Genomic DNA, 23,359 nt, shown 5'->3' on the forward strand with positions numbered 1-23,359 from the left:
TGCTTCTCAATTGTTCACTGATTTTAATAATTTATAATTAATTTGTAACACAATCTTGGAAAGAAATAATTAGCCACAAATTTCGCATATGAAGGACTGTATCAGAGTACAAGTTTCGGAGGTATACAGAAAATTGATAAAATAAGATTTCTTCTCTCCTCTTGTCCTCCAGTGCAAGTTCTACGGCTTAGAGGTTTGGGTTTCTTAATTTAGCCATAGATGACGCTTTCTTTACTTCTCTTGCTCTACTCTCTACTACTTCTTCTTTTATCTTCAGTAGTTTTAACAATCTTGAGTAACTCCTTTTTAGCCAATCTTCGTAAGAAGAACGAGAAAACGATGGAGAAACTATGTTTCACTACCGATTTTAATCATTTTTGAAAGATTCTGAACAAGTATTAGTTAACAATTTTGTTTAGACTTTTGCATAATTTTCCAGTAGTTTTTGAATACTACGCGAATTAAGATTTTTCACTATTTAATTCTTTGATTTGTTTATTCTAATATAATCAGCCAGTGATAAAAAATTACATGTTATTTGTTAAGACAAAATTAATACATTTATGGCGATTATGTCTATAAATTTATAATTTCTGTGTTGTTGTTTATAAACATAGTTTCAAGCACGATTTTATCACAAGTACAATCTGTCACTGTAATATGCCCTCTATTTTGTTGTTTATTTTTACTTTTTCTATACATTTTCTTTTCACATATATGACAATATTGTTTAATTGGCTCACTAGAAGTACTAATAAAAATATACATTAATATATTACTGAAAAAAGGTTAATTTTTGAGTTTGTATATTAAAACATATTAGTAAAGTTAAGTTAACTATATAAAACTCGATGAACATGTTTCTTCGCATATCGAACAAACAGTAACTGTTAATTAGTTTTATTGGAAATTTAGATTTCTATTTATTTCGCTGTTTAAAAGAAGTAATTTTGTAATTTTAAAACTAACATTTAATATATTTTTGATATATTTTAATGGTTATAATGATAATATATAAGTTTTGATGACTTAGTTAATTTGGTATCTTCTATATATATATGCTATTTTCAATATTTCTAATTCGCTAGTAGGTAGCAAAAACAAGGTTGATCTAGTAGCGCTGGAAAAACTTTTCAATCAAACTTTTGTTTCGTTAAACAAAACTGTTATTTAATATCAAAGAAACAAATAATGATTTTCGTGACTAGACTGTACCTTCGATGATTGTTTCTCGGAGATAATTTATTATTTATAGATTAAAAATAAAGTTTAAAATAGCTTTTATCAAGGATCTATATTTTCTAAATTATATAGATATTTATATTACCGAACTTTTAACAGAAACCTTACATACTCAATTTGGAACAGAAAAGAGTAAAGAAGAAATAATAACTGAGGATCAAGCTGATATAAAAGGTACATTTTGTTCTTATTTGTAAATATATTGCTTCAATTTTATATATAAAAAGATAAATAAACATACCTTTATGTTTCAAAGTAGCACAGTCAACAGAGGAAAGCAAAGAAGTGACAGAAGACCAAGTTAATTCAGAAAATGAGGGAGGTAAGTATTGTTTTGCGTATAGAGCACACTTTACCTATTATTATAATTAAATATAATAGTTATGCAACCTCGTTGTTGTAATATTAATTTATCATTTATTTACAGATAATATAGATACTCAAATTGCCATTGAAAATACCAACGAGGAGAAAATAATAGCTCAAATTTCGAAAAGAGGTAAGTTTCATGAATAATGACTAAATTGAATAAATAATAAAATAAATCTAAATACAAATATTATTTTTTCTAAAGAAGAACAGGAAACACAAGCAGCAGATGACCAAGATGTCAGAAAAATAGATGAAGGTAATTTGATATAAAATGTTAATTTATATAATATGGTAATTCTGGTATGATATGGTATAGTAATTTATATAAAATAGCGATATCTGACAGGTCAATTGAAAAGTCTCGGCCTGACACATAGCTAGGCGCTATTAGAATTAAATCCATATATTTTTCAGTTAGCTCTAACCCTCAAAAGATGCTTACAAGATGCTTAAATATGACAGCTGTCGCACCATTAGTTTCTGAATTATAGCATTTTGAGTGAAGCTACTTTTGTTATTGTGAAAAAAATAGATAAAAAGGAATTTCGCGTGTTGATAAAATATTGCTCTTTGAAGGGAAAAAATACAGTTGAAGCCAAAAACCAAAAAAAGTTTCCGAACACTGCCTCAGGAAAATCAACCATCAAGGATTGGTATGCTAAGTTTAGATGTGGTGAAATGAGAACCGAAGATGATGAACGCAGTGGATGCCCAAAACAGGTTGTTACGGACGAAAATATTAAAAAAATATGTTTTCAATTACCGTAAGTTGAAACTGAATTAAATAGTAGACACTCCAAAGATATCGACTGAATGTGTAAATCTTATCATTCACGAATATTTGGGTATGAGGAAGCTCTGTGCAAAGTGGGTGGCGCGAGCTCACTTTTGACCAAAAACAACGACGAGTTAATGGAGCAGTGTTTGAAGATGATCAAGCGTAACAAACCCGCGTTTTGTGTCGATATGTGACAGTGGATGAAGCATGGCTTCATCATTTCACTTCGAAGTCCAATCGACAGTCATCCGAGTGGACTGCACACGATGAACCCGCTCCAAAGTGTGAGAAAAACAACAATCGGCTGGCAAGTTTATGGTGTCTGTATTTTGGGATGCGCATGGAATAATTTTTATTGACTATCTTGGAAAAGGAAGGACCATCAACAGCGACTATTGCATAGTGTTATTGGATCGTTTGAAGAAAAAGAAAGTGCTGCTTCACCAAGACAATGCACCGTGTCACACGTCAGTGAAAAGGATGGTAAAAATCCATGAATTTGGCTTCGAATTGCTTCTTCATCCACCGTATTCTCCAGATCTGGCCCCCAGCGACTATTTCATGTTCTCAGATCTCAGAAGAATGCTCGCTGTGACGAAATTTTCGTCGAATGAAGAGGTGATCGCCGAAACTGAGGCCTATTTTGAAGCAAAGGACAAATCGTACTACAAAAATGCTATCGAAAAGTTGGAGGGTGGCTATAATCAGTGTATAACTCTTGGGAAATTATGTTGAATAAAAAAAGCTAATTTTACCGAAAAAATGTGTTTTAGTATGGTAGGCCGAGGACTTTTCAATCGATCTGTTATAAGCCAAAGTATCAGCGTAAGCACCACAACTAAGTATTAAATTCGATCGTTTGACATTACTCTACATAAAATTATGATATATTATATTTATACAGTTTTCAATTTTCTGAGTTATTCAGTGTATACAGACGTTAATCATGGGATGTTCAAAATTGCATTTTCAACATTAATTAATTCTATTGTCTTATTTGAAAAACTATGGAAATGCTGCTCTACCTGTGTAGAATACTCTAATTGTCGGTTTTAGTTTCGATGAATTAGAGATGATGATTTTGGTATTAAAAAATGCAATGAATTGCAATACTTTTTGGAGCGAAGTCAATTTAATAAATTGAACTACATATTTCTGCAAAAGAGGGCAGATATAGCAAGTACTAGATGCAAAATCATCTCTTGCATGACAAAACTTGGTCACCTGTTGAGAGGGTTTTGAAAGATGTACTGCTGCTGTTTGAATTGGAAGAATTTGGATGGACTCAGAGTGCGAAATAGACATAACGCCTTCTGATTATGGTTCAGTTCGATGCAGTATAACTTGGTTGGTACGTTGCTTCGAAATGCTGAAGAAGCATGAATATGAAATGCTGAGAATGAAGGCGGAGAATATTTAGATTAATATATATTGAATAAATTTATTTCAATAATGACTAGAATTGACTACTTGCATATTAGATATTAATTTGCATATTAGAATGGATATTAGAATATTTGCAAGTACCTAGTATAATATTGTCTTATACAGTTTATTTTCTCTCTTCCTTGAGTAAATTAATACCCAAAGGCGAGTTGTTTAATTGATAATAAAGAATACACATATATACATTTAAAAGATATTACGTAATACGTCATGGGAAAAGGATTATGATTCAAACCGCATGTACTTACTATTAACGAAAGGTGTAGATTGGCTAATATTGACAGGACATTTATGCTTTCAATAATACTTCAATTAATACAATGATTTGTTCAATTAATGCTCATTCTATTCTTTCTTCTTCATTCAATTCAATAGTTTCTTCTTCAAATAATTCAATATTTTCTCTCAGCAATACTTTATTCTTCTCATTTTCGAAAACACTCTTTTCCTCGGTGTTCATGCAAATTACCGTCAGAGTGTCTTCTCGTTGTGGATGCACAGTGTTTTATCGCTGAAGCTCCTCCCTCGGGTTCCTGGTGGCGGTTGACAAGGCTGGTCTAAGAACCTTTTCTGTGCCCCGATTCGCTGAGACTATTGGGGTGGGAGACACTCTTCCAGCTAGGAACTTCTTACGCTGAAAAAAACCTGTGCGTTTCGAACTCTTAAGGAATTCCCAAAAATTCCACGATTTCGGGTCTTCTTGATACATTTATGGTTAGGCGCCATAAAGAGTCCTCTACCAGGTCTAACATCCGACACGTTTGGTCTAGCCTCGGTACTTAAACCCTCGTTATCCAAAACACTTGACAACGAGCCGATGGGAATCATCCTTGTTGAACACGTCTCTTCTGTTAACCAGTTCGTTCAATATACTACGAACGTTAGGTTTTTTATCAGGTCATAATTCTTTTCCATCTCATAAATATTAAAAACTTCAGTTAAAAGGTCTAATGAATTAAACCCTCTAACAATAGAACCGAAAGAATTCTACAATTAGCGTAACTTAAATTTTACAGGGCTGTCTCAACTATTCCTAATAAATTTGCGTCCCAATAGTGTGAATATTTGTTGCGTAAATATAGTTTTATTTTATTAGATAATTGATAGTTCGAAATGTAAACCTATCTGTTAAAGATATATTTAGATCCTTTATCTAAAGGGTTTATAATTATAATAAAATATATAACTAAAATATATAGGCACTGATATGACTTCTAACTATAATATTTCGACTTTTAGCAGAAACTATAGATCATGAAGTTACCACAGAAGAGACTAAAGAAGAATTAATAAGAGATATTCCAACTGCTATACAAGGTAAATATATATAGATTTTAATAATAACAGTATATTCTGAAATTAAATAAAATATATTTTTCAAAGTAGTGAAGGAAATAGCAGAAATCAAAGAAGCAACAGAAGACCCAGTAATTGAAGCAGAAATACAAAGTAAATACTATTTCTATGTTTTTTATTTTAATCTATAAGAACCATATTGGGATCGATAAAATAAATAGAGTTATAATAAATCGATAAAATAAATAGAGTTTCTACAGCTATATATATTCTATATCTATATCTATATATATTGCTATATGAAACTAAATTGTTTTGCCCCCAGAGAGTCTACGATTAATATAGAAAAAAAAATCAGAAAACTAAAATTTACATATGCTACATATTAATATTTTCAATAAATGCCTTTTTAAAAAAGAAAAATTATTAGAACCTTATAATATGCTGTAGTACCAGTCAACGCAATAGAGAAAATTCAAAAAATTATGAACTGTGATTGATACACTTTTATAGATAGAAAACAATTCTTTGACCCTTAAATAGTATTTTAAGTTAAAGTATATATAGCAGCTAATTTTTATGGATACATATTTCATGCGGCTCTTCGCATATGAAAGACTACATAAAAACGGTATACAGAAAATTGATAAAATAAGATTTCTTCTCCCTTGTTTTCCTCTAGCGAAAGTTCTACTGCTTAGAGGATTGGGTTTTCTAATTCAGCCATAGATGCAATTAGATTTTTTTACTTCTCTTGCTCTACTTTCTTCTACTTCTTTTTTTTTTGTCTTTTGTCGAAGTTTAAACATTTTATGAAGATTCAGTGAGAGTCATTGTTTACATATAAATGCCCAACGTAAATCAATAAGGAAGATAAATGGAGGGTTTGCTCTTCTTGCCTTTTTTATTCTCTTCGAAGTCTCCTTTGTATAATTTTGATAAAACTTTTCCGATAATTGATAGGAGGCCTATCTCTCAGTAGTTTTTACAATATTGAGTATCTCCTTTTTAAGCAATGTATTCGTAAGAAGAACGAGGAAACGATGGAGGAACTATGTTTCACTACTGATTTTGATCATTTTTGCTAATTCAGAACAATAATTAATTAACAATTTTGTTTTGACATTTGTATACTTCTCCAGTAGTTTTTTAATACGGTCAGTGATAAAATGATGTGCTATTTGTTAAGACACAATGAATACATTTATTGCGATTATGTCTACAAATTTATAATCAATAAATGTCCTTTTAAAAAAGTAACATTATTAGAGCTGTATGCTCTAGTACCAGTCAACGCAATATTCAAAAAATTATAAACAATGATTTTTATAAATAAAAAACAATTCTTTGACACTTAATTAGTATTTTAAGTTAAAGTATATGTTCATGCGGCTCTTCTTATTAAAAAAAAGTTTAAAATTACCGTTAATCTTATATTGGAGATTAATTTTCTTAAATACGATTTGTTATTTAATGTTTCGATATGACCACCGGTTCTGCATAATTTAAAATGTAATTTGTATGAATGAAATATAACTATTTTCAGATCTACTTGTAATCTGATTAAGAGAGATTTGTTTTAAATTAACTTAACCGCAATTTGAACTACATATATATGGTTTCTGTTAGTACAACATATAACATCATTTTAGAGACTCATTTACTGTACTCTATATACGACAGTAAAGTTGGGTATCACATAAATTGTATTTCTATTTACTGATCTTTAGTGACAGTTTCAGTATTTTAATTACTCATTTGTTGTAAACCTAAAATTTGAATGTGGGATGTGTTTATATATTGTAAATTTGGATATTCACTTTGCCCATTTAGATCCTTAATAAAATTTTTGCGATGTTTTAATTATAGCGAATTGTAAATAGGTATTAAGAAATAACGGCTATTTCTACATGGAACCCAGGAAAGCACACCTGACATGTGCCGAAAGTGACCGAAATTCATTAAAATTAAATAAGAAAAGTTTGAGTGACTAATTCGTTTCATAGTTTTTGCTAAAAGTGTTATTAATTGAAGAAATATCATTGTTATTGGAAATGTTAACACTGTATAGCAACAATATCTTTTAATTGTGCTATCAGTAGTGAATCCAGGGGGTTAAGTCTTCCCATGACATATTATCTGGGTCAAATTTCTTTAAACCAAACTGTTTTTTTTTGGAACAGTTTTTCAATGAAGTTATTTTGTTGGCATTAGTAGCCTTCAGCAGTGACCGTTAGACATTTTAGTTAGAAGTTAGTTTTTTTTATTTGGATTATTATAGTAGATACAACATGTAATAGTATTCAATTTGTATGTTGGCCATTACCTGTTTGTATGTTTTTAATATCATTCTCAAACTATGTTTACTTACATTTTTTTAAGTAATTTTTAATTGTTTGTTAAGTTAGTTCTTATCTAGTTTGTTATTCTTTATATTTGTCTATGAGATGAGTTTATGCTCCATAATTCTATTAATTCATTGTCTTAGTTAATAATATGATGGGTGCTCTTTTTCAAATACGTCAAAATAACCACATTTACATCACTGATATATAACTTCATTGCTGGTGTTTATTGTATATTAGAATAAATAAGTATAATCTCATAATAAGTTTTTTTGGTGAATTCTTGGCTCAAAAAAATTGTTTTTTTTAAAATTTATTTTCATATTATTTTTGATTCAATGTTAATTTAAATGTTATTTTCATTTTGCTTATCAAATGCTTGAATGCTCTGTTTAAGTTTCTTATTTTATCAGACATTTATAATATCTTCAATTTTCTAGTTATTTGTAATCTGTTTTGAAAACGATTGAGTGTTATATTACCGAAACTCTACATTGTGATTATAGGAAACTAAAGAATTTAAATTAAACTCTATTTATCTCTATCGTGTCTCCTATTTACATTTTAAAACGTATTGATGTTATATACAGCAACCGTGCTCCAAGAAATATCTTCTAATGAAGTGGAAGTGAAAAATGAGGCAGCTAGTATTGTATCCGAACAGGATATATCAGATACTACAGAAAATATGGTCCTTGAGAATGCGACTACAGTAGAAGGTGATATATAATATACAAAAGTTATATAATATAAAAATGTTTTCTCCTTTATTAAGTCTGTCTAATATAATTCCAAGTAACTAAGGGAGAATGCAAAATATAACATGATAATAGTTCTAATTAAAGGTCCATTTACTGACATAGTTTATATATTTTTTTATTAACTTATAGGATAACCAATAATTGTACAATACTTGTGTGTTGTAGATGCCCATTTTTATTTTTTGTAGAATCCTCATCTGAGACAATTTTGGCCATGAATTTTTCAGTGGGTATGAACAACATTGTGATAAATGAAGGCAATTTTGTTTTTTACCATTTGTGTATTTCGTGTGAATAAATAATATACTGTTAAGTTAAATTTATACTTAGAAGGAGTTTAAGTTGTTGAGCAAAAGTTTCGATTACTGTTCAACTCTCATTTCAACTTTGACACAAACAATATCACAATAGATATAAATTCTGTCCATTTTATATACATTCTTTACAGTTCGTGGAGAAATTAAAATAGGTGAATACTAATAATATTTAAAGTCCTTTCTATTTATATTTAATAATCAATATTTAAAGGTATTACATTGTAAATTAATATATAATACTTTTCTTGAAAGAGCTAATCTCAAAGGGCAGTTACTTTTTTCTATCCTCCTAGAAACTTTTTCTTTTTAAAGTGGAATTATTTTCTGCAGCATGAACCTGAAAATTTGGTGTCTATTTTTGTCAATCTCTGGCGAAGAAAATGAATGGTTAAATCGTATTTATACTATTTGTCTCCATAAAGGTTTTTAGATATTTTGAAATATGCCTCTAAGCGATGTCATTTTGCAAAACGATCTTATGATACTTTTGGTTGGATGTCGATGGTTTTTCTTTCAATTATCGAACGGGCTCTTAATGACAGTTTTCTTTAGATTGAGTTTGTTTTTATGCTTTTTTATAGTTTCGTTTATTTTAGTTGACCAGGCGCTTTTGTTAATTGTGTAAAAATTATCTAAAACTATAAACCTCGTATTTATTATCATCAATTTTAACAATTTAATAGTAAATTTTTAGTATGACATATTTTATTATGTACGCTCAGTACAATCTTAATTATAAATTATTGTATAGCTCCTTTACTTTTGTATTTGGATCAATTCACATGTGTTGGTAAAATCATCTGTACGTATCTATTAAAACGAAATTAGATTAGCTTAAGCCAAAGTCAATAATAGCTCGTATGCACCTAATACAAGTTCGTGTGGTTTAGTTTGCTCCAATTTTCTGATTTCCTGGGCGTTGTCCACTCCAATAGTTTTATTGCTTCCGCTATGCTGTGGTTTCGCAAACTTTTCATGTTTTTCGGTGAAATTTTGAATAGCTTCGTAGATCCATTTGATTTAGAGGTCATACAGTTCATGTTCGTTATATAGCGATAAATACTGGTTATGATAGAGTTGATGCCTTAGTGCCAGCCCATACTTGAATTAAATAGAGACTAGGACATATAAATGGAAAATATTTTAAGAAGAATTTTAAGAGAATGTAACGTAAACTTTTCTTAATAATTTTGAATATAATTTATATTTAATGTAACAAATACGTTTTCCATAATTTAAAGGGGATAATGAAGCTTCCGTTAGAGTGAATAATTTTTGTGAATATAACGATCACAAGATAATGCTGGAATTTCGGAAAGTTAATTTTCATATACTACGAATAATTCCGAACTTTGAACCGATTGATTAGATACATTTTTTTTCTGGAAAAAGCTTAATGGGAACAATATTTTAAATAGAAACTTGATAACAGACAGTTTAATAAACATATAATTATCGTTATTAGATAATAATGAACATTTTTATAATAATTAAATAATAGGTTTACTGAAATAAGAAAGCCTAAAAATAATACATCATTGTCATGAGTTACTTTTATATTTCAGAAATATCCACGGAAGCTCCTCAAATAACTAATTTTTCAGAGGCTATTGCGGTAACCGTGACAAACAATATTGATGAAGTCGTTTGCAGTACAATTGAAGATGAAAATATTAAAGGTGCGTATAATAAGCAAATAATATAAGTTCAAATAAACAATAATACGATATTTTACAATATTTTAATATTGCAGTGAAGGAACAGGTTTCAGAAGTGTCTGAAAATAAAAAAGTTGAAGGTAATGTTTAATCAAATATAACTAGATTAAAGTTTTTAAATTATTAGGTGTATGCCTTTAATGGTGCTTCATGATCATTCTTTCACTATAAAAGGGCATATTAATCAAAATAATATCTGGAAATATGATTACGAATCACCACGACATGGCTTATCTTAGGACGATTTTGATTCTTGCACTTCGTGTCATGTGCCATCCAAGTCAACGATCGGAATAAATGATACTCCGATAGTCTAGTGCGTATATTGTGCCAGAATGTCCTATTTGAGTTGCAACATTGTATCCTTCACAATTTATACAGCTGGTGGTAGAGGGTTGTCGGACATGATTGATTTGGATTGGAAGATGATTTTCCCTCTATTACAATTTACGCTTTTTTTTTGGTAACGATACGCAGTTGATTTTGTTTAGTTTACGACGTCCTAATTAGTAGTTTAATTCAGTTTTAATAACTCGTAATACACTATATTTTACGGATTCTCATATGCACAGCAATATTTATGGCCATGAACATTCCGCTTCGGTATCGTAAAACATGGTTTTCTTGCACTAACCTATGACTTAGTAGGTTTTGTTATACGAGATTATCATAGAAGGTTAATTTCTCATCACATTATACTAAAACTCTTCTTTTTTTTTGACCGGCCAATCAATGAAACTGCAATGTTTGAACGTTTCGAAATGATATTTTCAATCAATTCATTTTATAATCATTTTTGGATCTTTCTGGTCGCATGTAACGTAAAGAGTTGGTTCATCAATTGCTGAGTTATCTAAAAGGTTTTTCAAAGATTGAATTGAATTTTTGCTTAATGCCTCTAGTAATTCATTGTAATAGTCAATGGGCTTTTGCTGCAGATTTCTTCAAATCAATTAAAATTAATGATTCTATGTCGTTTTTTTCAGTTAAATCAACAAATACTGAAGAAATAAATAATTTTGCGGAAACTGCTTCTTCAGTAGAAATTGTAAATGAGAAACCATCATCCGAAGTTGTTGAAATTATTGAAGGTATGCTTTTTAATATTTAATTTATTATTATATTATTTGAACAAACCGTGATATGATTTATTTTGAAATTGTAGTTGAAGGTTGCGACAGGACAACAGGAAAATGCAGCGTTAATATTACAGAGAATATAGTATCTCAAGATGGTCAAAGTTATTTAACTACAGAAGAAGGTATTGTCAAAATTAAGACTAAATTTTGTAAAATTTTCGGAACTTTAATTTTAATAGTAGTAATAATATTTTTAATAGTATAATATATAATTTTTCAGAATTAGCGGGTACGGAATCAGTTTCATCGGTAAATATTATTAGCGAAAATCCCTCGTCTGAAGTTGTTGAAACATTTGAAGGTACTGAACATGTCTAAAAATATATATTTTTCGTAATATTGAGATATTGATAATTTTAGTTGAAGAAGGAGACGGAATCAGAAAATCGGGCACAATTACGAGGACAAAGACGATTACAAGAACTATTGTATCTAAAGGTGGCGAAAGTTATAAAATTACATCATCGGATTTTAATAACACAAAAGGTAAATTTTAGTAAATAAAATATTTGTTTTCATTACTTTTTTTAATAAAAATAGATCAGCAGCTGGGTTCAGAAAGTGAATTACTATCTAGTTCAATAAGCAGTGAAGGTAAGAAATAATAACTTCAAAATTTACTTTCTTCTTAATTCTTCAACTAAAGCAACTAAAATAACAAATGGTAAAATGTTGAAAAAATGAAACCTTATATTACTCATATACTATTGCATTATTTTATTTTCTTGTAATTAAACTTATCTAAATACTAACATAATTATTAATTTACTGTGATCTTAGTTCATCCATATCACGCACCACAGAACTAGTATTTTTTTAAAAATAAAGCTTTTAAAGGATAGAATAATTAATAATATATCAGCCTTTATTAACAAAAACTATCTCTACAAATATCTATTACTGTTAGTAAACTTATTATTTATGTATACATTAGCTTTACTTCCTCAAATGTTTATATCCTGCTCCTGTATATAATTGATCTTTAGTTTTGTCATATTTATTCTTTTGCTTTCTCCAATATTTTAAACTTAAGCGTATTTTATTGTCACCGTTGTCGGCATAATTCATTTCTGCTCTTGATGCCTAAAGCCAGCTTAGTGCATCTTTTAATGTTAATTTTTTATTACATAAACATTTTATTAATTGTTGCAGTTTTAAATAATAACCAATACAATGATATACAGCAACTGCAGACCCATTTTGATTACTCACTTTTGTTTACTGTTATTCATAATTTTTTAAAGAAACATATCTTGTATATTTCAGATTCATTCAAAATATTAAGCTTTTAGGTTTCCCTAATATTTATACTACGAGTATGAAAGAGATAATCAAAATGGGTTAAAAAATTCTTATATTGTGGATTGCAAGGCGTTTTTGATTTCACGGTGTATCTAAATGGTATTGTTTAATAAACAAATACCTAATAATTATTAAACAGCAGCTGCTTAACTTTCCATATGGAACTGCACTGCTTGCATTTTTACATTAAAGTGTTGCCAATAATCTACTGTATATAAGATAAAACTTGCAGTACCATCCGGATGTATAGTCATAGTCGCTAAAATAATCAAGAGTGGGGAGCCGAATTTCCAGGCCTTAATTGCTTTTCTACGTATATTTTATTTAATTTTTTGTCTTAATTTAATTTTAATCTTTAATTTTGAATATTAATGAACACTAGCTTTGTATGTTTCTTTCTCTCTATATAAATATAGTGTTGTTCCCAATATATATAATGGGATGCAAGATTGTAGTTGTAAGAATTTGTACAAAATATATAATTTTTAGGAGAATCCACTGAGACTCCAGAAATAAGCAATTTTACAGAACATGCATCATCAGTGAATATAGTTAATGAAAATCCTTCAGAAATTGTTGAAACTTTCGAAGGTAAGATAGTATAGGATATAATATTTTTATTAAGACATTTGTCTTTTGATGTCATATGTATGTGTCAATATATTAATACTTTCTGTAGAAGATAATGACGGTATCAGAAAAACAGGCACTATAACGAGAACCATCACAAGAACTGTTATATCTAAAGGTAAGCAAAGCTATACAACTACCTCCCAGGATATGAATAATATGATTGGTATGTTCAGTTGAAAATATCTGCTTTCAGTTATAAATACCTTAATATACATGTGTGCATATGTTAATATAAGCAACAAAGAATGTTTATATAATTTTATACAAAATATGTAACTTTTAACTATTTAGTGAAACAATGTTTTTTTTTCTGAATTACCCAAGTTGAGAATTTATCTCGTTTTCAATTGCCTATATTTCATAATTGTTGTACTCCATTAGCCGCAACTATATTTATTTAGGTGCTGATAAGCTGATAATGCTCTACATATTAAAATAGAATGTTCTTAAAAATTGAAAAGTACTCATTTGCATAGTTCAGTCCCTTGAGTGGAATTTTAAAGCTTTATTTCTTGCATCATTTCTACATTTTTTATCATTCACAATGACCTTGGGCGTCGGGTATTTTAGTTTTTCAGATCATGTACCAGATCATTCTCCAACGTTTAACTCCAACTTTTTTTCGAGGTGCTAAACGTTTATGGCATCAATTAATTTGAGAAAATATTTGATTTTTGAATATTCTACGCGCTAACCTTGTCGAATCATTCTCTTTGTGATGCACACATATAGTGTGATATCTCGTAGCGCAATGATTAGCTACCGATTAAGATACACAAATAAGTTCAGTTATACAATCAATTTTATTACTATTAAACTTAATTTTAGGCGAGTTAGTTAGAACTCCAGAAATAGATAACTTAACAGAGTCTGTAACATCATTGAAAGTTGCGAGGGAAAATACTCCAGAGGTTGTTAAAACTTTTGAAGGTATATTTACCTTTTATCTATATTACAATATATTTTATAACCATTTTGGTAATTTTAGTTGAAGATGACGAGAGTAACAATAAGTCTGGTTCTATAAGAACAACCATTATAAGAACCACTGTCTCAGAAGGTGGACAAATTTATACAACTACGTCACAGGATATAGATGACATAAATGGTAAGGTTCACTAAATACAATTTTCTTTTAAAAATTAACTAAGAAAGACTAATTATAAATAAGTAATCAACCAAGTAAGTCCTAGTGTATAATTTTATATAAAAATTCATTTTAGGGGAATTAGTTAAAACTCCAGAAATGAGTAACTTAATGGAGTCTACAACTTTAGCTGAAGATTCCGAAGGTACCAGAACATCAGGAACTGTTACAAGGGTCATTACAAGAACTATTATCTCGGAAGGTGGTCAAAGCTATACAACGACCTCGCAGGATATAGATGACATAAGTGGTAAGTCTGACTAAATACAAATATGTCTAAAATTGAAGTAGAAAAGAGCAATTATAAATAAGTGAACAACAATAAAATTTTATATAAAACTTAATTTTAGGGGAATTAGTTAAAAGTCCAGAAATAAGTAACTTAACGGAATCTAAAACTTCAGTAAAAGTTACAAGTGAAAATCTTCCATCAGAAGTTGTTGAAACATTTGAAGGTACCTATTTACCTTTATATATATTTCAGTATATTATATCGACATTTTGATAATTTTAGCTGAAGACGCCGAAGGTACCAGAATATCAGGAACTGTTACAAAGACCATTAAAAGAACTATTGTCTCGGAAGGTGGTCAACGCTATACAACGACCTCGCAGGATATAGATGACATCAATGGTAAGTTTGACTTAAATTAAACAAAATAGAACAATTATTAATGAGTCAACAATCAATAAGTCTTAGTATAACATGTTGTATAAAATATAATTTTAGGGGAACTAGTTAAAACTCCAGAAATAAGTAACTTAGCCGAGTCCACAACTTCAGTAAAAGTTACAACTGAAAATCTTCCATCAGAAGTTGTTGAAACTTTTGCAGGTACCTTTGCTTTTTACCCATATTTCAGTGTATTATATCGACATTTTGGTGATTTTAGTTGAAAATGGTGAAGGTAATATAAAGTCAGGCACTATTACGAGAACCGTTACAAGTACTACTGTATCAAAAGGAGGCCAAAGTTACACAACTACGACAAAGGATGCAGATAACATAAATGGTAAGTTTGATAAATACAAGAAATTTTTAAAGACGGAGTACTAAACGATATTTATAAATGAGTAAATTATTAATAAGTCCAGTAATTACATTTTACTTATACATACAACTTATTTTTAGTGGAATTAGAAAACACTCCGGAAATAAGCAATTTTGCAGCATTTACCGCAGGAATAAAGGTCACAAGTGAAAACCCTTTATCGGAGGTTGTTGAAACTTTTGAAGGTACATTTGTTTGCCCGCCTTCTTTTTGGTATATTATATCGGTATTTTAATAATTTTAGGTGAAGATGGCCAAGGTATCAGAAAGTCAACCACTGTTAGAAGAACCGTTACAAGAACTACTGTCTCAAAAGGTGGTCAAAGCTACATAAGTACGTCACAGGGTGCCAATGATATAAAGGGTAACTTTTGTTAGAGTTGCAAATAGTAAATATTGAGAGCTCTAAGTATAAAAATTATATGAATCTTAATTTTAGTGGATTTAGCTAAAACTCCAGAAATTAGCAATTTTACAGAGTCTGGTACTATAGTAAAGGTTACAAATGAAAATCCTTCATCAGAAGTTGTTGAAACTTTTGAAGGTATATTTCCTTTTCTATCTTAGTATATTATATAGACATTTCGGAAATTTTAGTTGAAGATGGCGAGGGTAACAAAAAATCTGGCACGATTACAAGAACAATTACCAGAACTGTATCTAAAAGTGGTCAAAGTAATTTAATCCCAACAGATATTATTGAGAAAATTAATGGTAAATTTTATTAAAAACTAAATTATTTAGGGTTTTTAAATTAATCTTTTACATTAAACTGATAGATCCACAAGCTTTAGTGAACGGATCTACATCTCGAACAGTAACCACAATTCGAAAACAAGTAATTTCAAAAGAGGGACAACAAGGAAATAGTCAAATAGAAGGTAGGAATTTTACACGCATTTCTTAGTATCATGTGTTAATGCATTTTTTTGAATAGTATTTGTTGATGCTTTTTGTGATGACGTACAATTGGAACAAGAACAACCCCAAATTATTAATAAAAAACATTCTTTAACAGTACCGGACCTTAAGTTTAATAACATTAATGTCAGTCAAGGTAAATAAATTCATGTATCCGGCCATATTAACCAGCCGTTTAAATAGTTACATACATATTTGTGAAACAATTCTTAGATATTATCTACAGTTTTTCGCTAGAATCTTGTGAATCTATTTTATTTCTAAGGAATCAGGTTCAAGTGAAGCTTATTATTAAAATCAAGCTCTATTCCAAGTTTCAGAACAAATAAATATTAATCTTGATTGTAAAATTTTCATTTATACGCAACATCTTAGAGAAATGAAAGAACCTGTAGCTTGGTCGGTTAGAAGAATATCTCATTCTTCAACATATGTATCAGCATATATAGAGCGGTGATTATTAGTTCGCAAAGTTTTCTTCAAGTTTTCTTCAAGTTTGCAGTATTACTGTTATCCATCAACTGTTATTTAACAAGCAGTGTAGAGACAACTATGTAGTTAACATTAGATTATAAATTAATTCGACAAATAGTTTCGCACATCCTTGCCTAGGACAATCACAAAAATTAAACAATAACAAAAATAAATTTACGACCATACCTCAGCAGGATTCGAACCTGCGACAATCGCTACAATAGGTGGTCCGTTCTGTCGTCTTTACCACTGCGCCAACCAAGCCGGCTAAATCCTAGTAAGATTTTTTCGGAAGCATTAATCATTTTTGTTCTGACTCCAATAAAGTAAACCATACTTTGTGGCTTTATTGGTGTTTAGTGCGTTAGTTATCCAATCTTGTTTTGACATTGGAAAATAGAGTTTTTGGAATGTCCGTTTTTGATAGAGTTGCTAATGTGTGTGGTGGACTAAGATTGTTGCTATTGTGTCTGTTAAATGTTTAATACAACGTCCAATATTCGCGTTTTAATGCACCAACTTCCGAATTGGAAGCCGCGCTAGTTTTAAACTAGAGTTTTGCTGGCTGTGATTGATCTACCTTCTCTAAAAATTTGTCAGATATTCAGGGCTATGTTTTATATCTAGTTCGTGGATATGTAACACTTATTCATATTCAACAATTGTTTTAAATATATCTTATCAAAGAAATAGTAGTTAAAATAAAATAATTTTATGAATGTATTCACATCCAAAGATGTTGAGTTAAATGAAATGTCCTGCTGAAACTGTAGTTTATGACAAAAGAATTGTTGAACAGGTGTATTATCGTAATATTAGTACATATTTAATTCACAATAAAATTTTAGAAATACCTCCATCTCAGTTAGTGTCTTCGAGAGACGATGAAGATTCATCAGGTAGTTGTAAATATTTGACTAATAAGGAAACAAGTATTAATTTTATATTAATGTTTTTAGTTTTTGATGAAAATGCCATAACTGGAACCATACAGGGATCTAGGATATCAAATGCGACAGGAACAATGAAGTTGATCAAAACCAAGATAAGGAAGACATCGAGTGTATCCTTGAATGAGTCTCAAGAGGATATCATCGATCAAATACTAAGTGATGACGACGATATCGAACACTTAGAGGAAGATTTTGAAAAACTCGTCAAAGAGAATATGAATTAAAATTTACAAAATATTCGTTTACTGTATTATTTTTTATTTATCATTTTACTTATATATTATTATTTAATTATACCGCTCTATATTTATATTTATGAAAACTTTATTATCACAAATATTACGTTTATATTATATCGGATCTATAGAGATATTATTAGATAACTAAATACTTCTAGATTATGATATCTTGTTTGTGAAAACCACTCTGTTGTAGATTGTTATATAATATATTTATTTATTAAATTATTTCATTATTCGAATGTTTTGTTAATTCTGTATTTTATTATCGCACGATTGTGGTTATTTTCCACTGATATGCGGTACCGATCTTTCTGATATTTGTTTCACATATAATTTTTCGCAAAAAAATTAACATAATATCCAGAACTGACAGAATTATGACAGAAACTTACTTTTTCCATTTTTTGAAACAAAGAACATTTTTCTGCTTTAACGAAGATGCAAATGCGAATCAAATTTGCATTCATAACTTTTGTTATTTGATTTGAGTAAGCCTGCTGTCGAAGCCTATTAAATTCTTTTAGAAATGTATGGTGATGCTGCTACGTCATATCCCAAATATTGGTTTTGGTTTTAATTATTTACAAGTAGATATTTCGACATCAATTATAAGGAAGGAATAAAAAGTTTGTAGGCAACGAATTGCAAAACTTATTGAAAACCAGCTTAACACCTTAGCATTTGATAAATTTACTGTTTCAAGACCTTTTGTAGAAAGAGCCAAAATGAGGAAAATAGCTACCACACACATTAGCTGAAAATAAAATTTTGAACCAACCACCGTCAACATCACGGTTTTATTGCTTACTAGACACAAGTTGGTTTTCTGTGGTGTATTGTAGCTTATTCCATTTATTGTGGGAGGGCCATACATAAGTATCGAAGCAGGATCTTTATGGCAATAAAGACTTGGGGTGCATATGGTGGGATCACCAAGACGTAGTATTTTATCAGATGTAAAAATCGAATGAAATTGTCAATTAGATAAATTAAACAACGTATTGTTGTAAAAAGGATGTCTTACAGGATAACGCTCAATTATATATTGCAAGAGTGGTGAAAGATACATTGTTGCAACTCGATTAGGCATAGCACCTTCTGATTACAGCTTGTTCTAATCGATACGGTATTGTTTGGCTAGCACACGGTTTTGAAATGCTGAAAACGTGCGACAATTGATTGATAGTTCCGTCGCTGTCAAAAAATATTGTTCCTTGCTACGGTATTGTCATGTTTCAAAAATAATTGAAGAAGTTGTATGAAATGATAGAAACTAATACTAGTTTTCTCATAATAGCCTTTTTAAAATGAAGAAATGAGCCGAATACATACAAGCAATTAAGCATTTGAAATAAAGTAGAAAGGGTTTATTTTTTCTAACTTCTAATCCCTCTTAGTAAGTATTTAATTATTTGATTGTGTTTTAATGTACTTAATCGACTACACAATGTAGAAACGAAGACAATATTACTTATGTTGCTAAAAAATTTTGTAAAATTAATAGTTGAAGTGTAGAGTACTTAATCATAAAGGGTTTCTAATAGATGACGTTAATTCTAAGACGGATACTCATTCTGAATATTTAACATATCATTACTTTTTAAGAGGCTACTTTAAAAAAGTTAGGAAAGTTATTGAAAGACAAGGAATCGAGAGATGATAAGTGTTTAGTGAACCTTGGAACTTACTTATACATAATGTTATAAGTGGTGAAGTATGCTGACATTATAGGGCCATATTATTTGTTGATGCTAATGATGGAATCATTGAATTACAATTTGAAATAGAAACGCTGGCGTATCAAAAATATAATGAAGGTTACGGAAAATCATTTTTAGGTGAAAACTTTCCGTATCCTTCCTAACACTTTATACATTCATGCAAACATTGCCGCTTCTGATTGTCATTTGTTTGGATTAATATTATATGAACTAGTTGAAGGTGATATATTCCAATGTTAGGGATATAATTTTAAAGGGTTAATGGCCCCACTTACAGATACATACAGATTTAGTCAAAAAAGATTATACTGAATATTTCGGAATACTTGAAAAAATAACAGAACATCAAACAGAAGTTATGGGTATCTCATAAGGTTTGTTAGATTTTGGAATCTCTCCTAGAACTTATACCACTATGACTATATATCACGCTTGATATGATGAAATTGTTCGTCAAAGGGCTGAATGTTCGTCAGTGAGAGAATTCTTACATGATAAGGCTTGGCCACAGCTTGCAAAAATTGTGAAGGATAAATTGTTGCAGCTCTAATGGGAAGTGTCCAAGTGCCTTCTAATGACCACTTGTTCAGATCGATGTACGGTTGGTGCTGCATCGATCTACATACTTGGTTATGCCTGGTTGATACATTATTTCGGAATGTTGAAGTATGAAGTTGGATAGATGCTTCGCAACAAATTTGAAAATTGCAAAAACAAGTTTAATAGATGGGGAAGAGTTATAGACAGTGTTGTAAAATATTTTAATTAATATATTAGTAATTCCTCTTTAAAAGGATAGTATGTAGTGCCTAATATATTGTTGTTAAAGATGGAATAGCTTTTTACAACGTGGGACTGGTGTGTAAACTGAAAGATAGAAAACGCATTATCCAGAGTTGGACTATTCATACAATGCAAATTTTTCATGAATATAACATTATAAATTATATTATAAAGTATGCATGTTAAACCGATTAGTTTAATAATTTAATTATATTTACAGTACTTTGTCGAATGTGTGCATTTTAGAAACCTTAAAACCTAAGACGACTACTTCTGTAACTGTTCCAGCATTATAAATGAAGCGGAATTCGTTTTAAAATTCGTTAAGTTTCGCCGGCGAATGTAAAATACTACCGGGAAAGATGTTTTATTGATTTTTCAAATGGATATTTAAATAGAAGTATGTTCGAGCGTAAAATTCTGGTTGAAATATTCACCGACAGGCGACAACTCTTTACTTAAGGTTTTGCATTTTGCAGGCCCTGCGCCTCGGCGGAAACTTTATATCTATTTCCGGTAAAGACTAGGTCTCGTTATTGCCAAGAATCTACACGTTGATTTACTATTACTATTTCCGGAAAACTGTAATAGTAAATCAGTTTTTAAATATTTTATTTTTATATCTTTTAAATTAAATTAACTGTGATTATCCAATCAATATTAGTGAGATGTGAAGCTTTTGAAACATTTGTTTAATGGTCAAGCCAAAATACAACTAGCAGCCATGAACGTTTAATGGAAGAAAGGTAGGTTAGTGTCCATAACTGATTTGAATTTTCTTGCAAATATAAATATACGTTATTTTAATAGGACAAAAGTGCTGAAGTGCTATTTTGACTATAAAATAACAAAATACTAATGTAAATAAAATAATGAAACAAAAATAACCTTATAAAGTTTGATTTATTTTGGGATAATGGAGAGGTAAAGGTAGAATTCTAGGTATGTTTTTTATGCAGTGGTATCTTCTGAAGGAACAACTCTATATTCAAGTAATGTAGTTTACTTTTATTAGAGAATATATTTACCTTTTTACGTTTAGTTCTTCTTTTATTCGTTTCTGTGCTCCTTGACAAGTTATTTTGATATCTTTGAATTACTTGAGTGAGTTTCTTCTGTTAATATCTGTGTAAATTTTCCTTTATAAATTTATATTTAGTTATTATGTTCTCCCTACTGCATTTGCCTTATCTTCAAAACAATTGGCATTAAGTTTCTTCTTCACAAATTCTAATCTAATGCTCATATATATTTTAAGCAATTACACAAATATTTATGCATATAAATATTTTTTATAAACTATTAATAACATAATTATATACTGCTTTTAGTTGTTTCTGCTCTTATATTCTGCCCTTCTATGTTAGTAATTATAAGCATTGGGCCATAAACCGACAATAAAAATGTTTCATTCAGTCATTATAATTTTCAATATAATAAAATCAAGGGTTCATGTTAATTACGAAATTGTTAAGTTATAATCTATCAAACACTTATCAACGATTCCAACAAGTGTTTTTCTCTGTGTGTCTGATGAAGTTTATACGAAGCGAAAGTTTTATCGTAGACAATGCTTCTTTGTAGTGTGTATCTTTTTCAGGTTTGTTTCTAAAAAAGCAAATACGCAATATTGAATTTATATTTGTAATGGGTTATGAAAAAAAAATAACAACCATAACCTATGTTCGTATTAAGTGGAGCTGCAAAACGTTAAACATATTTCCAATAAAACTACATCAAGTGAATATTTAATAATATAAATATTTCCCTCTCTAACGCATTTTACTGGCAAGAGGTTGAGTCCATTATATCGTTCCTGTTCAAAGCAGGGATCCAATCAGTTTCTGACCGTTTAATGGATTTGACTTTTTAATCATAATTATCACAACATTTTAAACAAAAGTTAGAAGTATATCAAAACAAGCGCCAAAAGAACGTTTGCCGGTTTTTAAACATAGTTTATCCAATGAAACAGTGAAATCACGTCATTTAAATTTATAACGTTAAAAGTCCAGCAATGTTGCCGCATTTACTTTAGGATTTAATTCGTTTTAGCTTTAACATATAACAATATTCTAATCTAAATAAAACAATGGAATAAAAATAATATTATTTAATAAAGTTCAGACAAATATATCGTGTGTTGTCTAATTTGCACACTTATTTAAATACCCCATGATATATAATTGATTTTAACAATATAGTACATCTATTGCATATGTAATTTTGCTGACTTTGACTATCCAATGGCTTCAACATTTTCAATCATTTCAAACCACGTTTGCCGATTTATGACCTATAATTATTATCACTAATATTTTGACGAATCCGTAGACCGACGTAGATATTTGACAACCAGGCGAATTTTGTGGGATGATTCGGTTACATGTTCGTATATATTATACAGCAGCTCTTTTTAACTAGAATAAAATAAGAAGGAATATCTTGTCTGATTCTTAAAACGAATTTACAAATTGCTATAAGTAATACAATCCCGGCAATACACTCGTATATTTTAATACTTTAGTACATCTAATGCATATATTATTGAAGGACTCAAATTACAGTTAGTTTCACAGCCATAATAGTTTGTAGGTTAGAGTTGTTTTATTATATCTGTATTGAAATCTTTTCTCAATAACCATGGTATCGACTGAAGGCCTAATCCACCTAATTAAGAATTCTATATCCAACTATTGTACTTTACTTTCATTAGA

At 29.7% G+C, this 23,359-nt stretch overlaps 1 protein-coding gene across 42 annotated transcripts in view; it reads left to right on the plus strand.

The window, feature by feature from the left end:
* Positions 1 to 18,377, plus strand: part of LOC143197268 (uncharacterized) — a 51,466-nt gene extending 33,089 nt beyond the window's left edge. For 10 of the 42 annotated variants that reach the window (XM_076405735.1, XM_076405803.1, XM_076405872.1 and 7 more), the window contains 31 exons: positions 1,342 to 1,416; positions 1,499 to 1,564; positions 1,670 to 1,741; positions 1,817 to 1,870; positions 5,078 to 5,155; positions 5,222 to 5,287; positions 8,070 to 8,198; positions 10,123 to 10,236; positions 10,311 to 10,355; positions 11,262 to 11,366; positions 11,441 to 11,536; positions 11,635 to 11,715; positions 11,775 to 11,900; positions 11,955 to 12,008; positions 13,206 to 13,307; positions 13,396 to 13,512; positions 14,178 to 14,279; positions 14,338 to 14,457; positions 14,573 to 14,746; positions 14,847 to 14,951; positions 15,011 to 15,130; positions 15,227 to 15,331; positions 15,390 to 15,509; positions 15,629 to 15,733; positions 15,793 to 15,912; positions 15,988 to 16,092; positions 16,146 to 16,262; positions 16,328 to 16,429; positions 16,486 to 16,605; positions 17,792 to 17,842; positions 17,903 to 18,261. In XM_076405735.1, coding sequence (XP_076261850.1) covers positions 1,342 to 1,416; positions 1,499 to 1,564; positions 1,670 to 1,741; positions 1,817 to 1,870; positions 5,078 to 5,155; positions 5,222 to 5,287; positions 8,070 to 8,198; positions 10,123 to 10,236; positions 10,311 to 10,355; positions 11,262 to 11,366; positions 11,441 to 11,536; positions 11,635 to 11,715; positions 11,775 to 11,900; positions 11,955 to 12,008; positions 13,206 to 13,307; positions 13,396 to 13,512; positions 14,178 to 14,279; positions 14,338 to 14,457; positions 14,573 to 14,746; positions 14,847 to 14,951; positions 15,011 to 15,130; positions 15,227 to 15,331; positions 15,390 to 15,509; positions 15,629 to 15,733; positions 15,793 to 15,912; positions 15,988 to 16,092; positions 16,146 to 16,262; positions 16,328 to 16,429; positions 16,486 to 16,605; positions 17,792 to 17,842; positions 17,903 to 18,120 — 3,164 coding nt within the window. In that variant the 3' untranslated portion in view covers positions 18,121 to 18,261. Of the gene's footprint in view, positions 1 to 1,341; positions 1,417 to 1,498; positions 1,565 to 1,669; positions 1,742 to 1,816; positions 1,871 to 5,077; positions 5,156 to 5,221; positions 5,288 to 8,069; positions 8,199 to 10,122; positions 10,237 to 10,310; positions 10,356 to 11,261; positions 11,367 to 11,440; positions 11,537 to 11,634; positions 11,716 to 11,774; positions 11,901 to 11,954; positions 12,009 to 13,205; positions 13,308 to 13,395; positions 13,513 to 14,177; positions 14,280 to 14,337; positions 14,458 to 14,572; positions 14,747 to 14,846; positions 14,952 to 15,010; positions 15,131 to 15,226; positions 15,332 to 15,389; positions 15,510 to 15,628; positions 15,734 to 15,792; positions 15,913 to 15,987; positions 16,093 to 16,145; positions 16,263 to 16,327; positions 16,430 to 16,485; positions 16,606 to 17,791; positions 17,843 to 17,902 lie in introns of all 42 variants that reach the window. The other 32 variants (XM_076405881.1, XM_076405779.1, XM_076405890.1 and 29 more) reach the window with 30 other exon arrangements.
* Positions 18,378 to 23,359: the final 4,982 nt, after the last annotated feature.

Source organism: Rhynchophorus ferrugineus, unplaced genomic scaffold, assembly GCF_030347505.1.
Source record: "Rhynchophorus ferrugineus isolate W39M unplaced genomic scaffold, kcgeb_rfMv2 rfM1, whole genome shotgun sequence".
Lineage (NCBI taxonomy): Eukaryota > Metazoa > Arthropoda > Insecta > Coleoptera > Curculionidae > Rhynchophorus > Rhynchophorus ferrugineus.